This window comes from Semicossyphus pulcher, unplaced genomic scaffold (genome assembly GCF_022749685.1).
Source record: "Semicossyphus pulcher isolate SPU_LCO1_2020_fin unplaced genomic scaffold, fSemPul1.0.p SCAF_7, whole genome shotgun sequence".
NCBI lineage: Eukaryota > Metazoa > Chordata > Actinopteri > Labriformes > Labridae > Semicossyphus > Semicossyphus pulcher.
Window position 1 is genome coordinate 22,407,405 of NW_027211748.1, and position 26,029 is coordinate 22,433,433.

The window sequence follows — 26,029 nt, forward strand, 5'->3', positions numbered from 1 at the left end:
CTCCTTTTTGTCATTGTACTTGTTTACAGTTCTCAAACCATGGTGCTACATTACTAGTCAGGGGTTATAAGCAGTTTAACAGCAATGATAATGATTCTAGTGACGATGATAATGGTAATATTCTTATTTACTCAACAAGACTGTGTGTGTTTTCTTCCTCCCTTATATTTTTAAGCTTTCTTACATAATAAAGTACTTACAAAAGGCTCTCCGTGCTTTGATTTTCACTTAGTAAATCATTCACTCAATTTTTCTGTTAAGTGCTTTTCTTTAACTTAAAGTGATGATCTTTGCTCTCTTTGGCGACACCTATGGCGATACATGGTAACTGCGGGACTACGCTTCCCAGATATTCAGACAGCGTTGCATGTGTGACGTCCACGGTTGGCTCGGGTTGTAACTCTTGATTTTCCTCGCTGATGGTCGCTTTCCTTTTCAGACTGTTTGCCTTCATCTGAGCGTCAAATTTGTTTCTTTTTCTTTGGATTTTCACTTATTGTTGAAGTTGTATCTGTAGTCATCGATCTTTTGTTTGTTTATTAAGTAGATTACTGTTTACTCGCAACACTAGCAGGGACCGGAAGTGTATTTGTTGCGTTAGCTCCGCCTTCCCTCTCTGGCAGACCAACCACTGCTGGGTGATGGAAAACGCGTCACTAACTGGGCGGCGCTTGTGCTTTTTTCCGCTCAAGTCGACACCCAGTCTGTAATACTGCAAATGTAAAGGCTTTCATCAGTGGGCCATAGGCTCAATCACCATTGTGTTACCTCATTTGGCCATAGATAGTGACTTAACAGACATTTATTTACATGAAAATCTTTAAATTATCACTTTAAGCTACTCACTCCCCTTAAATGCAGTAAAATTAAAACTTAACTGCTTGTCATATATTGCAGCTCTTACATGGACTCGGCATTTTCCTCTCATATCAATCACACTGCCCCTCCGTCCGGTCTTCCCCAGTCATCCTGGACCTCCAGGTTTCTTGCTCCCCGACTGCACCACTCTGCGTTACTGGGGCTCGGAAACTGGCAGGCCAGAAACTGGGTTGGAAAAAGAGGAGTGGATCCAAAGCTTAAGTAGAAACAGGGATGAGGACGAGTGTGTGAAGCCGTTGCTGCACAGCAGGAAAACATATCTCAGCTATACAGTTAAAGAAAGAGTGTGTGTGGGTGTTCTTGTGTTTCCATACTTGTGAGGACTATAATCCCTGCACAAGAGTTTAACGATTCGGCAAATCATGCAAAGTTGAGGATGATCTTTTCTCCGGGCTCGATAAGAAGAGGAGATAATAAATGTTTTTTATGATGGGCGGCTCTGGAATGTAGGCCCTCACAAGTACAGCAAAACAAACGTGTGCTCATGCATGTTTTGGACGGCTATAAATGCGTTTATTTGTGCATTTTGCAATGTTTATGTGTGCACTCCCATTCAGCATGTGCCAATAAAAGCTCAAACAGCAAACTTAGGCGTCTCCCCTCTCCTTAATGAACCCACTAATGAATAACTGCCGTACAGCCAAGAGTCTCACTGTTAAGATGAGTGACTGCAAGAGCAAGAGGGTGGGTCGGGGTCGGCAACCCTATGATATGTTATGATTACAGCAACAGGGTTTTATGCAATTAAAATGATGAGGTATTTTCCTATTGTGCCGAAAAGATTTAGGGCGCCCATTTGTCTCCACTTTGCTGCGGTGTTTTGAAGAGCTGGGGAGAGAAGTCACGAGGCTTTTTGGGGGGGGGAAGAGAGAGGAGGGAGGAGATGAAGGAGGAGTGAGGAGGGTTAAGTCACATTTGGAGACCAGAGATGGAGCAGAATTCCATCAGCAACATCTGGAATTCCAACTGCATCATGTAGGCCAGACACACAACGGGACACGGGCGGTGGGGGATGGGAAATGGTTTGGATCTGTTAATGAGCTTTTTTGAATTATCAAGACCACAACAAAAGGATCTGCTATGTCAACGGATAAATCATGTGTCTTTCTTTTCTTATCAGGTTTCACTTTGTTTCTTTATTTGTGCATGATGTTATCTTGACCTTGCACACGCTTGCAGACATTAAGCTGCGGGTCACTACTCGATGTTTTCTGTCTTTCCCAGCTGATTCTGCACAGCGAAAAGATTCGCCTCAGCACAATCCTTCCCCACAGTCTTTTTTTCTCATTTCTCTGTGTAACTGGAGAGCTTTTCTTCACTGTCTGCGGAATGACTCACTTCTTTTTTCACAAAGCCCAACAAAGAAGAAAAAAAAAAGACCACACCACAATGCCCCGTCCTCCTCCAGCCAGCCACCTCCACTCCTCTGGCTCTAACATTTAACCCAGATATATGAAAAGGTAATTTCCCATCCTGACTCTACTGTCCACAAAAGCTGCTCTTCAACTGTAAACTCCTCCGTGCCAAGTGCTGCACATCCCATCCACTAATCTCAATCTCTCATTAAATGAAATCTACTCAACAAGCGCCATTAACAAGCTCCTTTTATGTGTCTGTCCTTCCCCGTGCTGGACACTTCCTGCCTGTTTAGTTGGCATGCATGAAGCCTGCGGGCTGATGAATGGAAACTTCCAAGTAGGGGAAGTCCTGCTCTTGGCTATTGTGTCTCATAATAGCCTGAACATCATACTGTAATTGCAGCACCAACCTCAGTGACTCGACTGAGTAACTTTCCCATTAAATCAGAGTGAGTGATTAACAGAGAATGGTTGCAGTCTGCCTGGTAACAAGGATCTGGGATGATGGAAAGGGAACTTCGACAGGGAAAGGGTGAGTGGGTATATAGGTTACACATGGTTTTCATTTGCATCAGTTAAAGCTCTGCCAGGAACTAATAGAGCCAACAGGAAAGGAGGGTTTTCTCTCTGGTGTCTCTGTCACACACGACCAAACACACATGCACAAACAGGAAGTAAAGAGCTTGATACGGTGTCCACTTCTCCATCAAGGAGCAGAGGTGAAGTGGTTGCCTTTTTATTGCTTCTGACCTTCCAGATCAAATTGGATGAATCTGGCATCAATCTGCTTTGTTGCTTTGTTCGTGCTCATCTGATAAAAACAATCATGTTGATTTTGTGGCCCTAAGGCAATTGTTTGACCGCTATCACAAGGCCCTATTTTTAAGTCTGCAGGCCTGTCACTCCTCAAAGGGACAATTTAGCACAACACTTAATAAAGTTGAAAAAGACAGAGACATTTTTTTGCAAAGACACAAGAAATGCAATCTGAGGCGTTTCTTTTCAGCACCGCCTCTGCCTGGTAAAAAAAAAACATTCTCCACGCCTTGGGATGAGATAACCCTGATGAGGTCACCAGACCACATGTGCTTTCCCAGTTGTGCATTTTAACCACTATTAAAGTGCAAATTTTGTGCAGACATACACAGTTCTCAGACAATTTAATGTAACCTACTGACATTGGTTATCCCGACATTCTCTGTAACTCCTAATCCATAACAACATTCGTAGTTCAGCGGGAATTGTCTTCAAAAGAAACACGGGAAGGGAAAATACTGATGGATTGTCTTGAAATTTGATAACAACTGTCATATTCCTGTCAGGAATAACTGTACGAATCTTAACTTTTTATTTAGTGCCATTATCATTATCACTTGCAAAACCAAAGATATTTCTATTTATTAACAAATGTTAGCATGCTAAATTGCTAAAGTAACATGATGAACATGGTAAATATTCTACCTGCTAAACGTCGTCATTTGTTGCCTTAATTAGCTCAAAGATCCTCTGTTTAACCACATAGATTTGCCAAATCTGTATTATTTTGACATAAACATATTGAATACGAAACATTAAATACGTACCACTGTGATATTCTGGCCCAGTTCAGGAAAGACTTGCACAGAATTTTCCATTTTTATAGCAGGAGAGGCACAGGTGTAACCAATATCATTAACGATGGCTTCATTTCATCTAAGTTACCCAATGGGGCTTGCCCATTAACGACAATGAAGGATCCCAGACAGCCTTCTGATTGGCTGATATAAATGGAATGCAACCGTCGTTAAGGTTATCAGTTACACCTGTGCTTTTCCTGCTTGAACCATGTCACAATGCTGTGCAAAGGTCTATCCTGCATCAACAGGCGTCTGCTTTCCATTCAATGATCTGTTTTAAAGCAGAAAATAGTTTGACCTTTCAACAAGGAAAGATACACTGTGGAAGAGTGCAAGAATAGTTCTTCAGCTGATGCAATCACACACACACACACACACACACACACACACACACACACACACAGTTTATTTGTGGTCTGTGTACACTGCCAGTGAAAGAGGGGGATCAATACCTAATACTTTTTTCCGTCCTGTCTGCATCTTATTATTCCATTTAGCTTCACGAGGAGCTATGCATGGAAAATAACTTTCCTCATTAGGTAAACATATCTTTTTTGGTTGCCCCAGATGTCCCACTCTTAGTTTTCTCTCTTCCAGCGAGTATTTCTGCATAGTTTGTAATCTTTGTTTTCTTAGCCATGCAGTTTTGCCCCCGTCTGCCCCCTCAGTGCTGAATCTGCATGAAGATATCAGTTAAAAGCTGCGTGCCTGCTTTGGTTACACTCTGCTCTTTGAATTGGGTGTGGTGTGGCGGTCTTTAAATGTCGGAGGGAGGTATTGTGTGGGTGAAAAAAACACAGGTGCAAGGAAGTTGAACAATAAACATTTAAACTTCTTTAGGGTCTCATATGCCGTGGTTTCCCAGGCTGTGCAGAAAAACATCTCCATCACAGGAGATGCTGATTCAGGCTCTACAACCCAGCTACCCTCACTCTGACCCAGCCATATCCGCAAGGAAACCCCCCTGCTTTTCTCTGGGCCTGGACAGGATAGCGGGGACATTTGATCTAACATCTAAATATACATCACTGTCTGAACTCTTAGACCACAAGAGAGACTCAGCGAGACCCCAAAACTCCTTAGTCGTCTTCCTCCCCCTCTCCACATCTCCTGCCGTCTGTTAATGAAGTATCATACAACCTCATGCTTGGTTTTGATTTTTCTCTCATCGCTTCTTCCATCGCAACAAGGCACATCTGGTTTCCATAAGCACATACATGTCACCACGACGACGAGGAGGGGGAGAAAGGAGGGGAGGACAGAAAGAGGAGGGGGAAGGGAGTGTATTTATCAAGAGAGGTTTGAACTTCTAGGAGTGGTAAGACACACTGTCAAGACATCGCTGCCTCTAATCATTCCCCTCACATATGTTTTCATGACATGGGCCAGATACCCTTCAGTCAAAGAACAAAAAGAAATCCATAGGAGCGAGTGTGCATGTGTGAGGGAGAGAAACCATGGGGAAATATGAGACATACTGGGAAAGGAAAACTCCAAGTCAGAGGAGAGTAAGCGCAAAGTCAGTGAGACATGCAGAGATCAGAAAGGCCACATCAGAGGTGCCTTTGAAAGTGGAGCTTAGAGGGCCTCTATGCTGAGCTCCGAACAGTGCTGGACACAAAGACCTATGTGGTTACACTCGGGAGGGGAGGAACAGGAGGAGGGAAGGAGGAGGGGAGGACTGCTTACAGAGCGAAAACATATTGTTTTTACTGCCCACTCATCAACATAAATGTGGCCTTGCTCAGCTGATGGAGGCCTTCACCGTTGACCTGAGCTCTGCTCCAGACACAGGTGGTCTGCTGTGGTGCCTCCAGCTGTCACGAGTGGTTCTGTAAAAGACCTACAACTGTAGAAACATTGTTTTGACTCATCTCTTCATCTGTGGGCACAGAGCTGTCCAGCTGTTTCACTTTAGATTTGCTGGGAGGGATCCTGACAAAATCTGGCAGGTCCACGACTGTCCCTCCTGGTCATGGGCTGAACCTAGAGAGCTCTTCTTCCCTTCTTCTTAAAGGGCCAGTACGCAGATTTTCTACTATTGCTATAATGGGGAGCTAATGCCATTATGGTAGGAACAAAATGCTATTTTGCTCTGTGCCTTTGGAGGACGCTATCCGCTTCTCCAATCGGCCCTGGAAAACCTCCGCCAGACTACGTAAAGCGCCTCATCTGGTGGAGGCCAGGGAGCTTGCTAAACTACACTTCCTCAATCTAGGACGCCCGCCTCTGATGTCATGTCTCGTTCAAAATCGGCAGGTTTGAAATGTAAACTGCAGGCACGAAGATTTTTTACATGATCCACCGGTATATTCTAGTCGTATTTCAGATTCTGTACCGCTCTGACCCATTGCCTGCAGCGAAACAGGAGTATTTCACTCCGACGTCTCTCGCTGGGCCGTTCCTTTCAGAGGAAGGGGCGCAATGCATGCTGGGTGTTATAGGAATGTAGCAACCACGAGCTGTTTGTACAACTTTCTCCACAGCTTTGGCGTCAATTTCAAATATTATTGCTTCTGTCAATTACAGAGAACACCAGCTTTGACTTTTCAGTTAAGTTATACCTAGTTTGACAAGTAAATAGGTCTCTTTATAGGTCTCTCTAATAGGTCAGTTTCCCTTGAACAGACAGATCAGGTGTTTAAGATGTGAGGAGACTGCACAGACGCAAAGCGCAATTAAGTCCTGCCCACAGAGGAGTGGAAAAACTGGCTTTCCATTGACTTTGTATTGCGTGAAGGTGCCTCCTCATCACTTTGGTCTCTTGGCAAACAAAGGAAAAATGCACAAAAGCTGCTGTGTGTTTATCAGCATCCAAACAGAGAAGAAAAATGCCTTCAAGAAGGCAAACAAGATACAGGGATTAAGAGGTGAGGCATCAGCAGGAGGAAAACTGTGGAATCAGGACTCTTAGTCATTCGTCCAGACTGTAGAGGCTAAAGCTGAGCTAAGCAAAGACTGGTTTTAATCTTTAGGTTTAATGATGATCTTACCTGGTGATCCACAAAAAAGTTGGGAATATCAATGCATTTAACTTCGGGCAATGCAGTGGGAGATCACAGGGTGACGGGAGAAAGACAACATCCTGTTAGAGGGCCATAAAATAATCATGTGACACAACGATAACTTGTGTTTTTAACTAGTTGCAGGCTTTTTGTTGTAGTCGAGTCGTCAAGATTTCAACTTACCATTCCAATGCCTCCTGGCGATACTGGCTCGTACATATAAGGCCGAATAACCAATCCTATAGCAGCCATGTTTTCTACAGCTTTGGAGTGACAGTGCAGCGCGGCCGCTCCCCCGTGTGGGATGAGCATAGGGGAGGGACTACGTGGTCACTCGAATTACTGTCAGCCAATCGTGGCTAAGGTCTAACCTTCGATTGGCAAAATGGCTTGTTCGTTTCAGGAGGAAGGAGAGGCTCCGAAGAATTATTACATTAAAATCTGTATACAAGTTTTAAAACGAAACAAACTTGTGATTCAACGTGATTCGAAAACAGAAAGTTAATTGCATAGCTAAAATATGTCCCCTTTAAAAGTAGCAACACCCCAACAATTGCTGAATATTTGGGCCTGACAACTGATGGGATCAAGCATATGAAGCAAAAAACAATGCTTGGTGTGATTTAGAAAATGTCGTTGTAAAGTTTGTCACGCACAGCACATTATGACTCCTTGGTTTTAGTACGGTCAGCACTGTCTACAGCACATGTAGCAGAGCATTAAAGAGCAGATGCTGCTCCACGCAACACATGTTGAATATCGTTACGTATTATATAGTTATTTGTTTCCAAAAGTAGCCATCAGCATACCTTTGCATCGTCATATTATCGGCATAAGCCACTTTTCATTCCAGCTCAAAATTCAGGAAATAGGCCACCATGTTGTTAATCAGTAAATTATGTTCCCTTTGAAATAAGTATCATATCATTCAAGCTCGACTGCAAAACCTCCATATTCCTGACACAGACACAGTGACACACGCACACATACTTCTCCCCTAATAGAAGCATTCACTGCACGCAAGATAAACAGTCATTAGAGATGAAAGACCAACATTAACTCCAGAGTTAAGAGATCCAACGAGGCTGCTTTAGTCAGAAATTTGTTCTTTGGCTGCCAGGTTGGTTGAAGGATTCACTGGTCGTACCAGAGTCCAGACACACTGAGTTGCATCAGGGCACAAAAATGTTATGCTCAGCGACCATAGGGCTGTAATTACATAGGAGCACTGCTGAGCTCTGCAGGATCAACGTCAAGACCGGAGAGATGGAACACAAGAGGGCAAATACATGGACTGAGAGAAGGGAAGAGACGGTACCACGAAAATAGCTAATACAGAGGGCAACTCGCTCCCAACTTGGAGGAAGCCACAAGATAAGGATAAATGTAGAATGAAAGAACAATGCCACTGATCATCACCTTAACCTGGCATAAAGGGAAATGGGAGATTTCCAATACAGAGATTGTTAAAGTTGCTGGATGATGAGTTCATCCTCTTTTATATCCTTAATTTTAACTCTGCTGAATGAAGCGATTCCCCCTGTGCTGAATGCCAGGACTGAACTGGGACACAATGTTGTGTGACTGACACCTTGTGGATTGTAAGTGTAACCACAGGTTAGATAGACTGCACATTTAGCTTGGACTAATCTAATCCAGGTAAATACTGAGAAGTTATCTTTTTTATATCCGTTATCCCCAGAGGTATAGAAAAAAGAAACTCCAACCCCCATCATCCGAGAGGACGGAAAAGAAACGTCACAATAATTTCAAATTTCAATTTTTATTATTTGTACATTCACCACTGATAGGCGTACTCAAAGAAGAAATTAAAAAACAAAAACAAACCTTGGTACTAAAATGATAAAATAATGATTAAAAAACAATATTAAAACCATTGGTGAGAAAACTCTTAATGCGACCTCCCCTCTTAGGCCTGTATTGACTCTACAGGGTAAGAGATCGGGAGGGAGGAGGAGCGAGGAAGAAGAGAATCATGATCATAATAAGGACATAATTATATTTTGTGTCAGGTGTGACAGACGTAGATTCTCCCCCCTCAGAGAATCCTCTCATCTCTTAACTAAACCGAGGGAAAGAGGAACACTGCATTGCCTTAGTAGTTATTCCACACCTGTCCAAAAATACCCCAGAGCTGCCTCATTTAAAGACTTGATTTTTAGTAATCTTATATGTCTGTACAAAAGGCCAAACAAACCTTTCCAATATTTTTAGATGCAGCCCTCAGCACAGAGGGCAGAGTTTTCTCTTTAGGCAGGACCGGCAAGGAGAGCCTTCAGAGACTACAAGCAGCAACAAAAGGATTCCTCATCCAAACTGCAGAGCTGTTTAAACACTGAGGCAACGACAATTGATTGCAAATTAAAATTGGCACCTACACTGAAGGGCAAGGGGGGAACATTTGGGGAAATTATTAAAAATTACCCAGCGTGCCATACTGCTATGCCGTCAAGACAAAAACCAAAGAAAAAAAGAAGCAAACGTATAAAGAAAATATATCAAACCTCGACAGGAGCGATACGTACAGCACTCTGGGAAACAACACTGCAAAGAATCATGGTCCCCTTTAAGCATGACTGTGTGTAGGTGTACATGTGCTTTAAAAAAGGTGACAATTTGAGAGATGGTGACGACATCAGTTGGTCCTCTGTTGGGTCGTAGTTGTAACAAAGTACATGTAGTGAAAGGCAAATGGAAGAGGGTGGTCTCTAGGACAGTTCCATCCGTTGATTTGCCGTTAACGCCGCCTTTCTCGCGGGTCGCTGCGGCTGCGAGAGCGTCGGCCCCCGCCTGTCCCGCTGCCCCCCGGCCTACGGTAGCCATCCCTGCGTTTGTCGTTTTCCCTCTCCCTTTCCCTCTCCCTGTCTCTGTCTCTACCTCGGTCTCTGTCTCTGTCTCTCTCTCTGTCTCTGTCCTTGTCCTTCTCACCCTCACTGCGCTCTCCTGCTGTGCTGGCTGCAGGCTTCACCCTCTCCTTGCGCTGCTCCTCTTCCTTTTTTTTCCCCTCCTCTTCTTCTTGCTCCTTCCACCGTTTCTGGCGCTCCTTTATCCGTTCTGCTCTGGCGGCTTCCCTCTGAACATACTGACATGAAGAGAATGTACAGAGCAATGCTTTAAGACTTAAGGTGAAGACTTTAATAGATATCTACGACAAGTTGTGCATTAAAAGCAGAAAGCAAAGAGTCTAAACGGGCATGTTTCTCACCTGTTCATCTGTGAGTGGAAGCCAGTATATGCAAGGAGCTGCTTTAGTTTTGCGGAATAGATCATCAAGCAGCTTTGCCGGGGGATCCTCTGTTTTTTCTACAAAATATATAGACAATATTAGAGCAATTGCTATAACTACATTATTATTACTATCTGTAACTATTGATAATTGATAATAATAAAGTAACTCTTGTAATGCATCTTTTACCTTTCTTCTCGGTCTTCTTCTCCTTGCTCTTTCCTCTCTCCTTGCGTCGTCTCTCTCTGGAGCGCGACCTCCTGGGACCTCCTTCCTTTTCTTCTCCGGCCTTCCCAAACTCTCTGACCTTGTCACGGTCCCACTCCCGCTCTGCCCGAGCCTTCTCCCTGCGCTCCATCTCACGTTCGCGCTCCGCCCACTGGTCTCGCTCTGGCAGGAGAGAGGGCAGGCCTGAGGTTCGACCACGGCCGGGGCCAGGCCCCTGATCCTCTGCCCCGGGTCTGTCTGCTGCACCCAAGCCTTTGTGGAAGTCCAGCTACAAAGCAGAGATATTCTCAGGCTACAGATGACTAAGCATCGTAGGCGTAAGACAAAAACAGAAGGATAACAAGCAGGTCTTACCTCATCCTGCTGGCAGAAGTCTACACTTAGGACTTTAGGGTTGCTCTGAGGCCATTTCACTCCATGAAGAGCTGCCCGTGTCGCGACCGCCTCCTCTGAGCTGCAGTACTAAACACAGGAGGAAGACGATAGCTCCATGAGACAGAGGAACCAGAGCAGTCTGGTTCAGAGCTAAAAAAAACAACATATTAAAGTAAACACATGCTTAAAATAACTCACAGTGACGTAGCAGTGAGACTTGATTTTGTCTATCCAGAAGCCGTCCTCCACCAGGGTGCCAGTTCTGCTGAGCAATTCTTTAAGCTGGCCCAGAGTGAATGGCCTCACCTACACATAATATAACAGAGCAAGAATCAAGAGATGGCTTTACATAAATGAAAATAGTGTGAGCAATAACACAAAACATTTATATGCACAGATATATGATATATATACATGTGTCAGACGTCAACAGGCCTATAAAAGATGTCCTGGCGTTTAGAGAGATTAGATTAAGATACACTGTTCAAAGTGGGACCGAGCTCTCTCACCAGGTTGCTGATGTGAACAATGCTGGAGACTTTGCCTCGAGGTGGTGAGGGCTGTCGGGCCGTGCGGACAGGGTCATCGATCGTGATGGAAACGCCCGTTTTCTGCTGGCTGATGGAGCGACGGATGAGGGTGTCGCTGGGGGTCACTACAATAAAGAAGGAATAAACAGTCAACACTGTATCTCTACTGTACACATTCTAAAAACACCTGGACACTAATAGGCTTTGTAAGGGAATTAAAATGCAACTAGATGAAGAGAATCTAGTATCCCTTACCAGTGTTCATTTCTACATCATGGCTGGTATGAGATGGAGACTGGGTTTCCATGGATCCAGAGAATGAGGAGTCGATCTTCTCTTCATGCTCCCTTGTCTTCTCTCTGTCTCCCTGCAGTTCATCCTCCTCCAACTCCTCACATCTGCTCCTCTTTGCCTCTTTCTGTCCATTCTCCTGGTTCTCAGAGTGAACCACCTGCAACAGAAGAAAGGCATCAGCACAAGCGATTGTGGATCAAGAGACTAATGTAAGCAAGTAAAGACAGTTTCCTTTCATTCACTTAAACAGATAAAAGCTTCAGACCAACCTGTGTGACAGTGCGCCGGATCTGAAGGTCCTGGTCAGAGCGCTCCCTCTCTTCATCCTCAGCCCCAGAGAGGACAGCTTCCTCCGGGTGCAGGTCCACTACTGCCTCCTGGCCGAGACACGGCCGGATGTCTGGGATCAGAGACTGACAACAAAGGATGCAGACAGTGAACAAGATGACTGGGCGTGCTGTATTCATCAGAGTCTATCTATAGGTATACAAAGTACATGCAACCACAACTTAACATCAGTCCTACTATAATGCAAATACCTTGAGTGAATCTGTGGTGATGCTGATTGAAGGTTTCTTGGCAGTGACAGCTGTGCTGGAGCCCCACCTCCTCTTGCGACCGGCCGCGGCCCCAGAGTCCTGCTCGCCTTCTGCACTGCCTGCGCCAGGGGACGATTTGCTGCCTGGGAGGACAAGAAAGAAATTATGGAAGTTAATAAGTTATCAAAGGGCCAGTTCGCGGATTTTCTATAATCTATTATGGGGAGCTAATGTCAATATTTAAGATTTTATTTTAGTCAATTTAAAGTAAATTATGTAAACAACAATCTCCTGAGGCTTGGTGGCTGCAGCCCCCTGCCTATGATGCATTTTCACCATGTTTTACACCACAAGTAACTTTACGTAATTATGTCATCAATGAACGTACAATGGGATGACACAAAAAAGGGAAAAGGGAAAACATAACTTCTAGCTATAGTAATTATAGTTGTTATTTTACATCAATCAAAGACGATCATGTAAAAAAAGATCTGGTTTGTTTACAGAGGTTTAAAAGAGACATTACAAGTGCAAAAAAACTATTGGTTTTAAAGTCGAGCTGAAGCGGCATTTCGAGAGTATCTAGCTTCCGTATTGTGACGTATTTCCGATTGAAATAGGATGTGCAGGCGGGACATATCATTAGAGGGATTTGATTTGATCGTTGAGAAGTGGGCGTAGACAGACGTTCGCAGTAGCTAGCTAACTGACCGAGCGTTCTTGGTGCTCTGCAGCTAAATGTTGCAGATTGTTTGACAGGTGGATGTCATGATATTATTGATTGAAATTGGTTTTTACTAGCTTACGTAAGCACGTGATCTTTTGTTTTACAGGAAGAAAAAATGATCGGATTTCGATATAAGAATGTGAAGAAATTGAAATTCTGTATTTTTTTTGGCCTGTATTCTGAAATAGATGCACAATATTACCGGGGATCTGATCTAAAAGGATTAAAATGACATTTTTTGTTTCACCTCAACTTTAAATGCAGGTTAGGATGAAAACAAGTAGTGAGGTTTTACTTACTGCTAAGAGAGATCTTACGAGCTGAGAAGGCCTTTGGAGTCTGAAACACAAGAAGATAAAAACAACCCAAGATACATGGGAGAGGTGAGAGGCAGACAGTGTGGGTGGAGACAAATGGTTAAGGACAGGTTAAAGGAAAGGTGGAACAATATCAGGAAGGGGGCAAGTGGGGGCTGAAAGTGTGAATGATAGAAACTGCTGTGCAGAGTCTGTTTCAAATTCAAGTCTACTGAATGGAAGCAGGCTGTGTCTGTACTGATCGTAAACACCTATAATATAACTTGGAAACTGTAGTTGCAGTCTCTATCATAGTAAAAAGATCTAGTGGAAATACTGCAGTTTAAATCTCAGCGTTACAGTAACACTATTTCAAAACTTTGTGAGTCAGAATTGACACGTTAACTCCAATTAGCTTCATAGGAGGTAAAACTAAACTACGATTAACGATTATAAAAAGTACTTTAGAAGCATTTTGATTAAACTGCAGCAGCCACAAAGATGATAAACATTTGTTTAAAGCTGCTTCTCCCAACAAAGATGACAGGAAACTTAGCATTTACTGCATGAAATAAAACATTGAGTAAACGTCTACTTATTCCCTGGTACCACTGACACCTGATCCTTACTGGTTTGGAAATGGCCCAATCACGACTGCATGTATGTATCTAGGCAACAAGGGTCCAATCAAAGGTGGCTGAGATGTTTGGATGGAAATCTGAAAGCTGGCTGGCTGGCAGGATGGTTTCAATAGTTCATTGGGGAGGGGGCTTTGAAATGCTTTCAGCCAAAGCAGTCATCCTCAGGTGTTTTGGCATTAGTCCTTTAAAAATGTGGAAGGCTCTTATTGCAACAGAAAGAAACAAGTCCAATGAGCTGGAGAGCAGATGTTGAATGTTGTTAACAGTCACTGAGCATATAAATCCCAAATTCAGATTTCTGTTGTGTTCAGGCGCAATATGTTCATACCGAGAGCCACAAAGCAGCAGAACTCTGGCAAAAGGTAATTCCTTCATCTGTTCCGATAAAAACTGTCAAGTCCATTGAGTCCAGATAACAGCACTGGTTTCTCATTTAGTATCCAATAATAGTATTTCTTGGAGATATCTGAATCCAAAACAAAATCCAAAATGTCCTTTGTCTCGCAAGTTGCAGTTCATCAATCACATTAGGTGACGTGTCCATGATACCCCACATTTCTTTGTGAGTGGGTAAAAATGTCTCAAAGTGAAACGATCCGAAAACTACTCGGTTGTTGAGTTTCACAGCCGCCTTGACTTGATATGGGCACAAATCCTTGCTCGTCCCTTCTCCATGTTGACTTTAAAGGCACCAGGCCAGAATAGAGCATAAAAGGCAAAGAGAGGTCAGGCTCATTGACTAGCCAACCCCTACTTTGAATCTGCAGGTTCAATCGATAGCTCTTGCAAACCATGTCCATGACAATAAGGCCAGGGGTGTCCCTCTGCAGTGCAGCCTTGGGGGCTTATCTGTGGTCAACTCTGGATGCTTGGGGACAGTGGAACAGGTGCAGCAGTAGCAGTAGTAGTAGTGGTAGTAGTAGAAGTAGTAGTAGTGGCAGAGGTAGTACGCAGGTACCAAAAGGGGCAATGGAAGAGGCATGAACACCTTTATAACAAAGCAATCATTTGGGGTTTAAACATCAGCCACAGTGAGAAAATACCCTTGTGTTTCTGCTTATGACAGTGCCAACAAACGAACAGCCAAGTATAAAAAAAAATGTCCAACACACATTTTACCGCTCATGAAAAGGGCATCAAGATTCCCAACAATAATATAGACATATTATCAAATGGCCTATACTGTAATGTGTCAAAGTTATTTATAAATGCTCTAGTCCAGCTATCCAAGTCCTCTGCTACCAAGCGCTTTGGGGACTAAGACAATGTATGGTTCCCCCGACCTCCTTACCTCCTCGCTGGTCTCTGGAAGCTTCTCTGGCTCTGCCATGGCAGTCTCCTTCTCCTGCCTGTATATTGTGAAAAACACATATTAACAGGAAAGACAAAACAAATTTAAGACTGTTAGGATGGAGATAATATTCTGATTCATTTTTTTATCAGATTAAAAAATCTCAAGGCTAAACAAACAAATTCATAGTTTAGTAGAAGAAATGACACGTAGTGTTAAAAGTCTTACAGGGCAACATCAGTAAAAATAAAAGTTAGATCATTAAAGAATGTTGGAATGGCAAGGAATAAGCCTGGGGGGAAAAACGGGCTAAAAATGCAGCCGCACTGTGTTATATTCATTATTATTTAACTTATTAATTAAATACATTTCTAGAAAATTATGGAGCCCAAATTAAAGATATGAATTTCCTTTTAAAGAACCACAAGGCAGCGTAAAAAAACGTATTAAAAAATATGAGCAGTTGAAACTACTCCACTAAGACACACATAAGCAACCAGGTGATGCCAAAATAACTGCGTCTTGAACGCATCTCACAATGTTGACAACAGCCACTTTGTCATTTCACAAATACGTTGCTCTTATTTTTCTAAATGGGGGTAAAAAAAATTAAGAAAAGAGAGGAGTCAAGGCATGCAGAGCCACCGCAGTCCTCCTCCTTCAGACCCGCTGAATTCGTCCAGACCACTGACTGAATATCCAGACCGAGCCAATCGCTCACCTACCGCTACACAATACCTGGCACATGAACGCGCGCATCACGTTCTCATGTATTGCGCGGACACGTGAACACGTCCTCTCATTTCGACTTACATTAACTTATACTTGAAACGCAGCATACAGGCTGCTGCTGCTGCTAAAATGACTGCGTCGCAACGAGCCAGCTCTCTCTCCTCCTCCTCCTACCTTCCTCTCACCAGAGACTACTCCTCACTGAACGCTTTCATGTCCGCGCCGGCTGTCAAACAAACCCCCGCCTGCTGTTAAGCTGAGCCGCTATGAGGAAAACCAGAGGCCGGCATCTGCAGCTAAAGCCATCGACGGAGCTCAGCCATGTTGCAACGAATGAGAAAAAAAAGATCGTGTATTAAAAAGGACCCACATCTTCTCAGCCACACCGGCTTCAAGGCAGCCTCATCAATCGCCTGATGGGAAATTCAACACCCCGCATCTCTTATAACACCGAAGTGGGAGTGTATCATGTGATAGCAAAAATAGCCTAAAAAGCGACATACAACAATGGCCACAAAATAAAACTCAGATTTGTACACAGTTCAGTGCAATACAATGGGTCTAATGAGAATCAATAAGGTTTTTTATTTTAATATGCATAAATAAATTTAAAATATCATTAGTCAGAGGATGTTTTTTAAAACAAAATTGCTTATTTTCTGGTATTTATTCCAGGGTTTGGTCTGGTGAATATTAACAGAAGCCATGTAGTCAGAGCTGCTTGATTTTTCCAAGAATTTCAAAAAGGCAGGCATAGCTTTGATCTATTTTTAGAGTCATTATCCTGGAGTTATATTTATATTCACAACCAGTAACTCTTGCAGAATATAGTGGTGACTTATTTGGTCAATACTGGGTTGGTAATATCTATGTCAGCATTTTAATTTGACTAAGATCACAACACCGTTAACACCATGATGGCAAACACTGAGAACATTTAAGGCTGCATTACCTTCATACACACACCATTATGTTTCCATTTAAGTTACAGTGTGCTGAATGACTATTGTCAAGACAGTGCATCAAAACAGGATGCAAATATGTTCTTTAACTCATGTAGGAATATAATTGCTGCTTTCAATCTTGCGTGACATTTAGATAATTTCATCTAATCAATTTGTTTCTTCTGTGCGTCTGCACAATGTGATTTTTAATCTTTAATTCTGTAGTATTTCTGTTGTAGTCTTTGAAACGTAGTTGAGGGTCCTGCATTGTTTTTGTTTTCCACCATGTCTTTTTCAAAACCCTTCTAATAAAAGCTCTTCTCTTTTGATGACAGTTCCTGTGTGAGTTTTTTTGGGGGGAAACAAAGTAATTGTGTGCATAAAAACTAGAGAGCTACATGGGGAACAAATCCTTTACAAACATGATGAATGTAAGGACACTAGTCAAGACAATCAAATCATCACAGAGCAAAATAAAATGGTACACTTCCCTGGCTTGAACAAACTACTGGAAACAAATAATCATACTTAGTACTTAGGTAATAATACTTAATACTACATACTTAGTATATATTTTTTGAACCACATTTGTATGCTGCAAGATGTGTTCTTTCTGTCGGCTCTCTTTATAAAAGGGGAAGGACCAAAAACAGCATAACATTGATCAATCAGATGCAGACTTCCAAGGATGAGCGAGAAAATACTGTGTAATCAAAAGGTAGAACATTTTGTAATACTGACTAGATTTGGAGCAGCTGCCTTAAATAACTGCAGGCTCAATTGTCCATACAGTAAATGTCAAATAAAGTTGAACTGTCACCAGGCACCATGTTCACAGAATACAAACTTAAATGTTATAAATGTAAAGATTAGTACCAGTCGGTGCAATTCTGACAAACACACAGACAAGGTTTAAGATACGAAAACAAAAACAAACCTTTGTTTGTCCTTTTCCTCCTCTTCCTTGCTGTCCTTCCTCTTCCTCTGCGTTTCCTCTCTGGTTGATGCTTCAATAAATGGTTTCTGTACATTTAAAAGGCAGGCAGTTGAATAAGAAAAAAATATGTTAGATTTGTCATATAAGTAAGTAGTAAAGGTAATGCCAAAATATAGAAACGAAACACCAGAAATGAAACCAGCAGGGGATTTGCTTTAGCAAATATTGACTTTAGGTAAATACTTGTTCTTACAAAGATGTGGATGTACATAGTTCTCATAGAAAAAAATCTGGTGGTGTTTTGACTTATGAGCAACTGACCTTGGCGTGTCTGTCTCCATCAGCAGTTGTGTCACTCTTCTCTACAGATTTCTCTGAGGATGCTTTTGGAGTTTCCTTAACCTGAGCATCTTGTGTGACCCTTTGCTGTGGTTCAGGTTTCCCTTCCTAAAAGAGACAGGCAACAGAGTAACATTAAATGCACTGAAATAAAACTGGCTTAACTTTGCCTCATTGTGCACCTGTTCATCCAACCACTTCACCTGTGCATGCCTCTCTATCTGAGTGGTGTGTTTTTATTGGCTCACACATGTAAGTAAAGGATGAATATCTGCCTTTTGCAAACAGAAGGTGGAGAATAAAGCTTTTTCTGTTTCTATTCCATTTTATGATCAGGGGCCTGTGCTACGAAGCGAGTTCAACGTACCCAGGGTCTCTTTTCCTGATCTGGCTTCACTTAACCTGAGAAAGGACATCGCGCTAAGCGGCCACACGACGTTGGTTATCAACTCAATAACTCAACCCAGGGTTTCTATGAGCGTGTTCACATACAAGGGGCGTTGTTTGGAGCAAATGAGCAATCTAAACACGGACAAGTCTCCCGTCAGCTGATCAGCATATTTTCCAAACTCAGAGCAAACTATGATTTTAGAAAGATATGAAGAAGTTGCACATAATCCAGACTAAACTCCACTAAGCTGCAGCTGCTGAATGCAGGAAGGACAAATAGCAAAAAAATGCAGATTGTGTAAATGCGCAAATATAATAATATCACTGCTCCATCATTAGAGCACCATATATATGTATTTTTGTTGCGTTAATGACATATTTAGACTTATTCTTTCAGCTGTATCAAACTATGGAGCTAATAAAAACAAATTAAAACCACACTTTAAAGCAGTACGAATGCTTACTTTTATTTCTAAGTACAAAAGTACTTCAGACTTTATTGTTTTTATCAGTCTCTGTTGTAGATGTATCTCAGTAAAGCTCGATGAATATCTGTCATGAATATATTTCATAAAATCAGACAGCAAAGCGGAAGTGTTTTACCGCTCTCTCTCCCTCCTTGCTCTTTCTCCCTCCTTCCTCTCACGATCAGCTTTTAAAGCTCCTTAATCAAGAGACCCGATTGGTCAGTGGGTGGTGTTTAACTCACGTTTATCCCTTTTCACGAACATAACCTGCTCCGGTGCAGGTTAGGTGTTCAGCATAAGTTACCATGGTGATCTACCCCGGGAAGAAGTGAAGCACCTTCGTAGTACTGAAAACTCTGAGTTAACCCAAAGGTTACCCTAACAACCGCAAATCCCAGGTCAGTTGTCTTTTTGTCAGTGGAAAATCTGCACTTTTGTTTTTACGCTGCACCATGGTACTCAAAGAGAAGTAACAGCATGATGGTAGTTTATCACTGCAACTGAAAGTCTTAGACTGCAGCGAGGCGCATTCTTTAATAATGCCATCTGATTGACAGAGTGACATTCGGCAGGTACTGATCCAATAAGGCAATGAAATGCATATCTGACTGTCGGGTTGATTTGAACTGTCACGAGTGAATAAATGTAGCTATAACATGGTTACACCTTCCAAAAGAAGAGGCTGCTCCTGTTGTATGAGAAATACTCACACATTGCCTTGAAGATAATAAGCACTGTATGTAAAAGAGGGGTTCTTGTTAGACCACTTACCCTTCTTCCTCTTGATGAGGAGCTGGTTTTCTCTTGAGAAGATGTAGAAGAGCTAGAGGACCGGGATGACGAGGACCCAGAGTCTGATTCTGAGGAAGAGGAATCATTGGACGATGATCTTCGCCTTGTTCTTTTTTCTTCTTTCTTTGCATCTCTTCCCCTGCGCTGGGCAGCATCAACTGGGATTGTAGGAGCCCTCTCTTCCCCTTCTTTTGCTTTTTTGGTGGATTCGCTGGTCTTCTCTGAATCTGCTTTGTCATTGTCCTCTGATACGAGGCTTGTCGGCCCTTCTTTTCTGGGACTCGGGACAATTTTGGTACTAACAGTGGTCTCCTTCTCAGGCTGGGTGTCCACAGGTCCCTGGGGCCCAGCAACAGCCTCCTGTTTTGACCGCATCTGTGGATCCTCATGTTCACTGGAGGGCTTGTGACCTTCCTGCTGTTGTTCCGTGACATTAGCAGGGACAGATGAGGCCCAAGGCTGGGGGGTATCAGAGAAGTTACGGGGCCGCTTGATGAAAATGGAAGTCGAAGACGATTGGGGCTGAAGTGGGGAGTCCCTGAAGAACCGGAACTTCTTGAATGAGGACTGAGAGGACATGGGTGTTGTTGACATGGGTGCACCGGACTCTGCTGCTCCACTCTGGGACACAGGAGCTTGGACCTCTTCCTGCTCTCCTGCCTCTGTTGATGACTTTCTACCTGGTCCTGTGGAGAGGGGGGGAGCAGTGGGCAGGGGGGTGAAACCAATCTCACGGCCGCGTTTGAATGGAGGAAGGTGACTCTCCCTCTCCTTTTCAGCAATCCTAGATCTCTCTTTCTCCTGCTCGAGGGCCCTCTCCTGCTCCTCCTTTTCTTTCTGCATGGCTTTCTCCTTTTCTAACCGTTCACGTTCGAGAGCCCTCTCCCTCTCTTGCTCCTTCTCCTTCCTCTCCTTCTCCAAGGCTCTCTCCCTTTCAAGTTTCTCCTGTTCTTGAGCTTTCTCCCTCTCCAGCTTCTCTTTCCTCTCCTTCTCAGCTCTTTCCTTCTCCATCCTCTCCTGTTGCAGAGCTGCCTCTCTCTCCGCCCTCTCTCGTTCCAAGGCCTTTTCCCTCTCTATCCTCTCCTGCTCCAATGCTTTCTCTCTCTCGATTCTCTCCTTTTCTTTCCTCTCTCGCTCTAACCTCTCTTGTTCCAGTGCTCTCTCCCTTTCAAGCCTTTCTTGCTCTAGAGCTTTTTCTCTTTCTATTCTCTCTCGCTCTATGACCTTCTCCATCTCGATTCTCTCGCGCTCTAAGGCTTTCTCTCGCTCGATTCTTGCTTGCTCTAAGGCCTTCTCTCTCTCAATTCTCTCTAGCTCTAAGGCTTTCTCTCTCTCAAGTCTCTCTCGCTCTAGGGCTCTCTCCCTTTCTAGTCGTTCTTGCTCCAAGGCTTTCTCTCTTGCTATTCTCTCTTGCTCTAAGGCTTTCTCCCTCTCTAGCCTTTCCCTTTCCAACCTTTCTTGCTCCAAAGCCTTTTCCCTCTCAATCCTCTCCTTCTCTTTCCTCTCAGCCTCCAGAGCTCTTTCCCTCTCTAACCTCTCTTGCTCAAGAGCCCTTTCTCTCTCCTTCCTTTCCTGCTCCAAAGCCTTGGCTCTTTCTAGCTCCATCACTCTCTCTTGCTCCTCCCTCTCCTCTTTTTCTCTCTGCAGACGCTCTTGTTCGAGGGCCCTCTGCCTTTCCAGCTCCCTCTGTCTCTCAAGCTCCAGGGCTCTCTGCCTTTCCAGCTCCTTCTGCCTCTCGAGCTCCAGGGCCCTCTCTCGTGCTATGGCTTGCTCTCGCTCTTCCCTCTCTTTAGCCAAAGCTAGTTCCCTTTCCTGCCTCTCTCGTTCTAGAGCGAGCTCCCTCTCCCGCTGCAAAGCCCTTTCTCGTTGTTCTCTTTCTAAGGCCTGCTGTCTTTCAATTCTCTCCTTCTCCAAAGCTCTCTCTCTTTCCTCTCTCTCCTGTGCAAGAGCTCTTTCTCGCTCTGCCTCCATTGCTCGTTCTAGCTCAAGTTTTCTCTGCTTCTCTTGCCTCTCCAGCTCAAGGGCTCTTTCTCTCTCTATCTCAGAGTCCCTTTCTCTGTCCCTCTCTTCTGTTGCAGTGGCTTTGAGCACACTCACTGGTACTTGAATATGGGCCGCATGTGCTCCTAAGACACCCTGGTTGGTGCCTGGAATCATGGGAAATGGCGGCACATGACCTGCAGTGTTGGCTGTGTGAGTAATGGCAGATACCAGACCCTCTGGAAGCCCTCTGCCAGGAAATGATGCAGCTGAAGGCGAACTGCTGTCCTGCCCATTGCCACCGTGCCAACCTGCTCCTGAGAAAGCTCCTTCTGATGCCATCTTTCGTGCCAGAAGTGTCAGCGGGCCGGGCTTGCGCTCGACATGTCCACTCCTCTGTGGCTCTGGGCTGCTACTGCGGCTGCCGCTGCTGGAGGACCCAGAGCTGGAGGAACTTGGTGAGCGCCGAGCTGGGGCTACATCTGGACTAGGGGGGCTCTGCTTAGGGGTGTCAGGTAAGGGAAATGACAACTCTGGAGGTGGGGATGGAGGAGGTGTTGGCTGGCGGAGTTGAGGGGACAAAAGGGAAGGCATGTGTTGCTGCTGGGGCTGACAAGAAGCTCCTGACCTCTCCCTGCTTGTTGGTGCTCTGGCTGGTTCTCTAGGGTTTCTCCTCCGAGCACCGCTGTCCCAGTCATCGTCGTCACCATCCTCATCACCATCATCGCTATCCTCATCATCGCTGTCAGCAGCGACTTCATTCGATGCAGAACCCCTCTCTGGTCGCTGCTCACCACCAGGAACGCGCATAGCCACAGAACCAGAAGCAGGAGGGCCGGACATGTCAGCATCCTGGTTCCTGTTAACTTCACCCTCATTCCCTGCACCAAACAATCCCTCTCCACCAGAGGGGCCAGGGGGCTTGTGCTGCTCGGCTAATGCTGGTGTGACATCCTGGTAAGGACAGAAACCGTGAGACTTGTTTTGTCATAGAACTCCGTGTTTATGATCTCTCAGAATTCTTACCAGAACGTTCCTTTTAAATGTGCAACATCTTTTGGAGAACGAAGAATCTCCAGATGTAGTGATTAGAAAGGAAACAGGATACAGATGAGGAACGAAAGTAATGTCTTACCTGGGCTTGAGGAGGACGTAAGTTACTGTTGTTAACTTCTGTGTGATCCTCTTGCTCTGTTTAACGAAGACAAACAACGAAAATTAAAAAACATACTGCATAATGACCCGAGATCTGTACGGTAACTTTTGTTGCAGTGGACGATTCAAACAACTCTTACCATTTGTGTCATACGCTTCACGAGCCTCTCTCTCCAGACGCTGCCTAAGGAGCTCCTGTTGTTTAGCCAGATACTGCTTGATGAAGCTGTTCTGGCTCATTTCCTCACCAATCTAAATACAGAGAACCCATTAAAAATATGCTGCAAGCCTTCAAGGCCATTTGCACATACTTTTTAAAGTCACGTACAAGAATGGCACTAATGCATATTTTGTAATTTATAATTAAGAGGTCATTACATGCATAGAGGCTTCAGGTATTTAAATTTGAGCATCTTTAAAGCACTTACCTGTGAGTTTGGCTGCAGCCCAATGTGAGCAGTGGAGGTCCTCTGCAGATTCTCCAGCATGAGCGCCTGTTGTTGAAACAAGATACTTTGTTCATTTAAAGGTAAAGAACATGCAGATATTCTTTTTAGAGTTGTAAGAGTTGGTACGTGTGTGTCTGAAAGTAAAAATCTGGATGAAAACCTAGAAAACCTAGTACAGGCAAGAGCAACTGGACAGAACAACAGAATTCCCCTTCAGAACCAAACAAGTAACATAACAAGAGTCAAGAGTCATGCAGACCCTTATGGGGAACTAAACTTTTAACAAAAGTGGGGGTGAAAAGAGGATTGTGTGCACAGAGTGCCAGCAAGAGCTACTGGACCATACTGTTTTAATTTTTCAAATATTGAAAATAATAACTTCATTTTATAATTTATCTCGCTCTTGGCATAAGCTGTCAGCCATGCAGCATCTTACTTTGCCACTTGTATTTTTTCACTCACACATGCACATAAATATATAAAGTGCAAAACATTACTTGATGCTATGATGTTGCAATACAGCAGACACATTGTAGTTAACTGGATTACCCAGTCAAAAAAAGAAAAGAAAAACCAGATTTGTATGTTATGGTAAATAAGACTGAATCCCTCTTGCACTGTAAACAAACAGACTCGCATGGACTCAAGACAGCTCAAGGGCCGGGGATACATTTTTGAGCCTTGATTTAGGGGAGGTCTATTCAAATACATTGCATCAATGTTAAATAAAAGACATGCTGAGTTAACAGATAAAAGCAAAATGTTTGGGTCATATCATGATGATGGTGAAGTGCAGCATCAGAGTTGTTTGTATGAACAAATATCATGTGTAAAGATGGCTTTAAAATGTTAGATCCCATTATACTCAACTTTATACATCCCACTTGTTGGGACAGTTATGGTAAGGCCAAAATTTAAATGCTTCAGGCAGCATTTAATTATGCATTTAATAGGTGTATGGATGGACTATGTCTGTGATGACAGTGTTCCCACCTTACATGCTGTTTTTAGAAATGTTATGTACAAATTCGTGTGTTGATCAACTCATTAATTTAAAAATGTAATTACAATGGCTCTAACTCAGCCCACACACAGTGTCACAAGGTATTCCCAATGTCGTGGAAACATTGGAACTAAACACAATATATATATTATTTTATCTGTGTTGTTGTCCTCTTGTTGTATGTATTTTGTTCTTTTGGATGTTATGGGCTGATGTGTCTGAAATAACATATTATATATACAAAAATATTAATAGTCGGTGTAATGTTAAGTTCCCGGGTAAACTCATGCACACAAACAGTGCCAGCCGTTTAGCATACACAGTAACGAGCCAGGCCACCGCTCCACTCACAGTGTTAGCCCGGGGAGCTAACGAGCTAACAGGACAACATCACCCCGACACACACTTTGAGAATAGCTATTAAGTTTATTAAACTTCCGGTCTAGCGACTGTTCGGATATTTCTGCAAAATGGAAACACTCCTCAGCCATAGTGTGGTGCAAATAGATGAATTTTTAGTAGATAAGTGGTCGTTAACCTCGATAACTCTACTACGCTGCTCGGCAGTAACGATACTCAGTTGTCGGCCCTCGAGAGCTCGAGAGAGCATCAGCCCGTCTAACCGTTAACGTTAGCTCGCAGAAACCGAGCTGCGGTATTTCACAGCAGAACTCACCCCCTTGAGTCTTTTAATGAGAGCATTCTTCTGCCCGCTTTTCGATAGTCCTCTCTCCTCTAGAGCAGCTTTTAAGTCCGCAACTCGAAGGGACTGGAGCGGTCTCCCGTCCAGGGTAACGTCTTCGAGATCCGCCATTTTCCGTTCCTCTAGTCAGTTCCCAGCGAGAAGCGACGAGCAACGCCTTCCTCCACCCCGCGTCATCGTCGACGACTTCCCCTTCATCAAATATCAAATAGATAAAATGTTTCTACGAAATTTAAAGAACGTAGCATAGTGAATTTATATCAAGTATTACCTGTGTTTATTTTATATACTATACTATATTATTTCTGTTGATAACTTATAACTTTGATAACTTTATTTAAGAGTAAAGGCATGCGCAAATTCTACGCAAACTTGATTTCCTTCAAAGCTAATGAGCCGCATACTAGGTTTTTTTTAAGTGTAACTTTTTTTTATTAGCAACTTTACGAATACAAATACATCATAAGACAAAGCTTCTGCTTCAGGTTGAGCATGCAAGCAAAATGAAAAACAATAAACACAAATAAATTATATACATAAAATACATACATAACTAAAAGGAAGGCTATCTTATCTTAACTTAACATTTTTGGCTTTCTTGTCTTTAACCAGTTTAAGTGACTTACTCAAGAGCTTTAACTCATTCTTCCAATGGTTAGAACAGGGTTTAGTTTTAGAGTATCATTTATAACATTTATGTATGAAAAATGCCCCTAGTTGCAACAAAGTATTTAAAACATACCCAAGTCGCTGTTTTCATCACAAATACCAAACTTAACTATCTTTACTGTTAGAGGTGACAATTCAATCACCCTAGACCAGCTCTGCATGTTGCTCCAAAAAGACTGCACTGATTCACAATCAAAAAATAAATGTTCCACACTTTCGATTTCGGTTTCACAGAATACACAATTGTTAACATCAAAATTAAATGTCAGTCTTAAAAATTCGTTTGTTGGATACATTTCATTAAAAAATTGAAAGTTCACCTCTTTTACTTTAAGGGGGAAGTGGAAACGAAATATATCTTTTTCTTAATTTCTTTACCTCTTCAGCTGCAAATTCTTTAAGAACATAATCTCTTGTTACTGGGATTGGAAAATTAGCTGCAT

The 26,029-nt window shown here is 43.2% G+C and overlaps 1 protein-coding gene across 1 annotated transcript; it reads right to left on the reverse strand.

Annotated features, from left to right (window-relative positions):
• Window positions 1-8,625: 8,625 nt before the first annotated feature.
• acin1a (apoptotic chromatin condensation inducer 1a) lies at window positions 8,626-25,044 on the reverse strand. Its single transcript, XM_069685313.1, has 18 exons — window positions 24,891-25,044; window positions 23,191-23,256; window positions 22,903-23,014; window positions 22,743-22,798; window positions 19,607-22,561; window positions 17,961-18,086; window positions 17,640-17,725; window positions 15,027-15,084; window positions 13,098-13,137; window positions 12,072-12,214; window positions 11,802-11,945; window positions 11,494-11,689; window positions 11,218-11,363; window positions 10,907-11,014; window positions 10,688-10,795; window positions 10,295-10,601; window positions 10,085-10,182; window positions 8,626-9,961 (listed from the first exon to the last, which is right to left on the reverse strand). Exons 1-18 carry the CDS (start codon window positions 25,026-25,028, stop codon window positions 9,617-9,619), a joined length of 5,232 nt encoding a protein of 1,743 aa, XP_069541414.1. The 5' UTR covers window positions 25,029-25,044; the 3' UTR covers window positions 8,626-9,616.
• Between the last annotated feature and the right edge of the window lie 985 nt (window positions 25,045-26,029).

Excerpts from the sequence above, each read along its gene's own strand:
- acin1a (XM_069685313.1), bottom strand. The coding sequence starts at position 25,028 with ATGGCGGATCTCGAAGACGTTACCCTGGACGGGAGACCGCTCCAGTCC. Across the intron at positions 23,015-23,190 it reads GGCTGCAGCCAAACTCACAG|ATTGGTGAGGAAATGAGCCA; the intron begins GTAAGTGCTTTA and ends CTCTGTATTTAG. Across the intron at positions 17,726-17,960 it reads ATGGAGACAGACACGCCAAG|AAACCATTTATTGAAGCATC; the intron begins GTCAGTTGCTCA and ends TTAAATGTACAG.